Source organism: Fragaria vesca, linkage group LG4 (genome assembly GCF_000184155.1).
Source record: "Fragaria vesca subsp. vesca linkage group LG4, FraVesHawaii_1.0, whole genome shotgun sequence".
NCBI classification, from domain to species: domain Eukaryota; kingdom Viridiplantae; phylum Streptophyta; class Magnoliopsida; order Rosales; family Rosaceae; genus Fragaria; species Fragaria vesca.
In genome coordinates, this window is record NC_020494.1 from 9732204 (window position 1) to 9735600 (window position 3397).

Below are 3397 nucleotides of genomic sequence, written 5' to 3' on the forward strand. Positions count from 1 at the left end.
TATTGTAGGATCAACCTATTCACATGTAAAGANAAAGTCTATCGTAGACTTTTCCAAATCTTTTGCTCTAGTGGATGGAAAAATATTGGAGTTTGGTGTGTGTAATTTACACTACAAAAGTCCACAATTATCCATGAGTTATTAATTCCATAAGTATGAATGATATTTTGAATACATCTGAACTTCTATTCATTTTAAAAAGTCTTAATTGAATACTTCTGAACTTTGGTGGAATTCATAATGATTTTTTAAAATCTAGTTGAATACACCCAGACTTTGATAGATTTTTAAAAGTCAGTATTGAATACACCTAGACTTTCAAATTCCATAGACTTCTTTAAAACTTCCACTAATTCCATATACAATACACCCCCCGAAGTAGGTAATAATTGTTGGACTTGCATCATGACTATCCATAAATATCGCCCATTACTCGGCTCAAATTGTTAATTTTTACGTCACATAAAATTGATAATTTGTGTTTTATTTTTAATATTTGCAATTGCAAGTTCATATGCAAATAGAAGTTCAACGTCAAGTTAGAACTTATCTGCTTCTGAATTTGTAAGTTGGGTTTGCCTTATCTGCTTCTATAAAAAAAAGGTGTTGAAAACAAACTTCTCCAGATAATGACAATGTTTCCCGTTTTCATGGAAAGAAAAAAGTTTAAATCTTTCAATCTGCTTCTATAAGAAAGTGTGTTTGAGAAACCTAGACAGACGTAAACCCTAGGATCAATACCAAGAGTAACCATGAATACGAGGAAAAGGAAAAAATCAAACTGGGAACTCAAAGGTGCCTTCGATATCCAGGAACTTCCTCAAGTTTTAGTACTAGACATTCTATCAAGGCTTTCCATCAAGGCCCTCTACAGTTGCAGAAGCGTTTGTAAAGACTGGCTTCATATAATTCATGGCTCTGAATTTGCTCGCATACAACTTCGAAGACCACCCATCAGCATCTTGATCAAGACATCTCAGCGTGCAAGAGCACAAAGGAAATTAGATTTGATCCAAATAGCTGCAGGGTCAGGTATGCGAGTCGAGAGAATGAGGTTTTCTCCCATGAATGTTCTACCTGTTCATCCTGTTGCTGCAGTTGAGTTGATAAACTCAAGCAATGGTTTGCTTTGTATACGTCAGTGCATGAATTATAGATTCTTGTACGTGTGCAACCCCATTTTAGGAGAGTACATTCGCATTCCTGATTATAATTCCTTGGTCGATTTTGTTGCACTTGGTTTTAGCACAAGGAACAATGAATACAAGATCCTGCAAACAAGTTACTATAGCGACTATGACTTTGAGCTTGATGCTATGATATACACCATTGGTAAAAGCAAAGTTTGGAGAAGTATTGGAAAGCGTCCAAGATCCTGTAGAGGTGGCCGAATACCATTCAATTCCTTTCTGCATGGAGGTATTCATTGGATATCCGATCATGACAATCCTCCTTCATCTATACAATGTTTCGACTTTGAAAGAGAAGAGTTTCGACAACTACAACTTCCCTTGCTCAATAAATATAATGGTTTGAGGTTGGGAGTCTTGAAAGGTAGTCTATATCTATGTGTGTTTGAAGGTGATGATAGGAAATGTGACTTGTGGGTTATGAAGAATTATGGTGTTCAACAATCTTGGACGAAATTTTGTGTCATCGAACACATGTATCCCAGTGCCCTGAATATGTACGAGCCAGTCATGTTCTTGAGTGATGTGGAAATCCTAATGGCCTCTGACAAGTTTGTGCTGAGCTATAATCTAGTGACAAAGCGTCTCGAAAAAACTAGAATTCTTCGAACTCGGTCTCAGTTTCTGGCATTTGGTTACTATCCTTGCTTTGTTTCACTCCATGATGTTGCAAATGGAGAGAAGGTGCAAAGGTACGTACATGCTAAATAATACTCAAGAGATTGACATGCTTGAATTGTGTAATTCTGTTATAATGTTTCTGTTCGATCATTTTCCCATGGATGTGTTTTCTTAGCAAATAATTATTATAGTTTCATTCTTTGATTGTACAGAAGTATATATCTCTTATATTCAGGTCTGTCAATTGCCACTAATACTGCATATGAAAAATCCAGAACTGTGCTATATATAACCTTGACTGCAGGATGGTGTTTGTGAAAGAACCTAATAATCTGAAGTGGAACTTTTGTTTATAATGCATGTGGGCTAGCTTGTTTGTTTTTTTTCGGTTACATCAACACATTTAGCATGCTGATTATGTGATATACGTGCAGGATTAGAAACAATGACAAATTTGAAAGCCTGCTTTCTGAAGGGAGGAACGTTTACGCTGATCTGATCAATTCATCATTCATCGAAAGGTTAATTAAGGATGTGCTAGCTAGACTAGGGTTTAGGGTTTAGAATTCCTAAATCCACAAATATTCCTTTGATTTTTCTTGTTTTCTTTAGCTAAACTCCTTTTAAATTTATATTTGTTCACATTAGTTTAGAGGCAAAGTGTTTCCCAATCTGTTAGCAAGACATTCAAATTATTCCAGCAGGCAACTACAAATGTCAAGAAAATTTTCAATCTTCTCTTCTTTTCTTATCCTTTGAATTGCAGTAGTATGTAAAATACAAAATGCATTTAACACAAATAAGTCACTGATGCACAATATTTCACCCACCAGTCCTCGAAAGATAAAACAAAAATGTTAGCTTGATCGATGTACAATGTGGACAATATATATAACTATAACATGGTACGTTACCACCACTATAAGCTGACCATGAATATGAAAATGACTGGGATGTAAGGCCATAAGGATCAGAGATGGGTAGATTGCAGCACCAAGAGCAATTTCGACCGGGGCAAGTCAAATCAAAGCTAGCTAGCAACCTGTTTTCTGTAATGCATCAGCTGCTTGGATGATCAACACGTATGATCAACATGTGATTAATATGTATGTTTCGATCCGATACGACATTACAGTCTAGCTAGTTACAACAACAATCGATTGAGTGCTAAACAATGTACATACCGAGTGTTTTGCTAGCGGAAGATCCACAGTTTTGTTGTCACTACTCACTACTCAGTACTCACTAGGGCTGGGCACTTAGTACCGGAATCCCGATCCCGTACCGGTCCCGTCCCGAAAGTTAGCGGGACGGGACGAGATAGGTTTTGAAAATAGCAATCCCGTCCCGTCCCGTCCCGTTTTAACATTACCATAACGGGACGAGACGGGATGAGACTATCCCGAAAAATCCCGTCCCGTCCCGTAATATTAGAATACTTGATTTTATTCATTTTATACTTGAATTTTTAGGTTGCATGGTATTACAATGCACTCAACCACACTTAATTTGGTCTAAAATAATATTTTTAATTTTATTCATGTTCTTTTTTTTTGCTTGTGTGATTTTAGATATTTTTAGTTGTT

At 36.5% G+C, this 3397-nt stretch overlaps 1 protein-coding gene across 1 annotated transcript; it reads left to right on the plus strand.

The window, feature by feature from the left end:
* The first annotated feature begins 752 nt into the window (after positions 1-752).
* On the plus strand, positions 753-2375 carry LOC101299182 (F-box protein At3g07870-like). Its single transcript, XM_004298029.1, has 2 exons — positions 753-1882; positions 2246-2375. Exons 1-2 carry the CDS (start codon positions 753-755, stop codon positions 2373-2375), a joined length of 1260 nt encoding a protein of 419 aa, XP_004298077.1.
* The last annotated feature ends 1022 nt before the right edge of the window (positions 2376-3397 follow it).

Coding starts and splice junctions, on each gene's coding strand:
- LOC101299182 (XM_004298029.1), top strand. CDS start 753: ATGAATACGAGGAAAAGGAAAAAATCAAACTGGGAACTCAAAGGTGCC. Junction 1,883..2,245: donor AATGGAGAGAAGGTGCAAAG/GTACGTACATGC, acceptor ATATACGTGCAG/GATTAGAAACAATGACAAAT.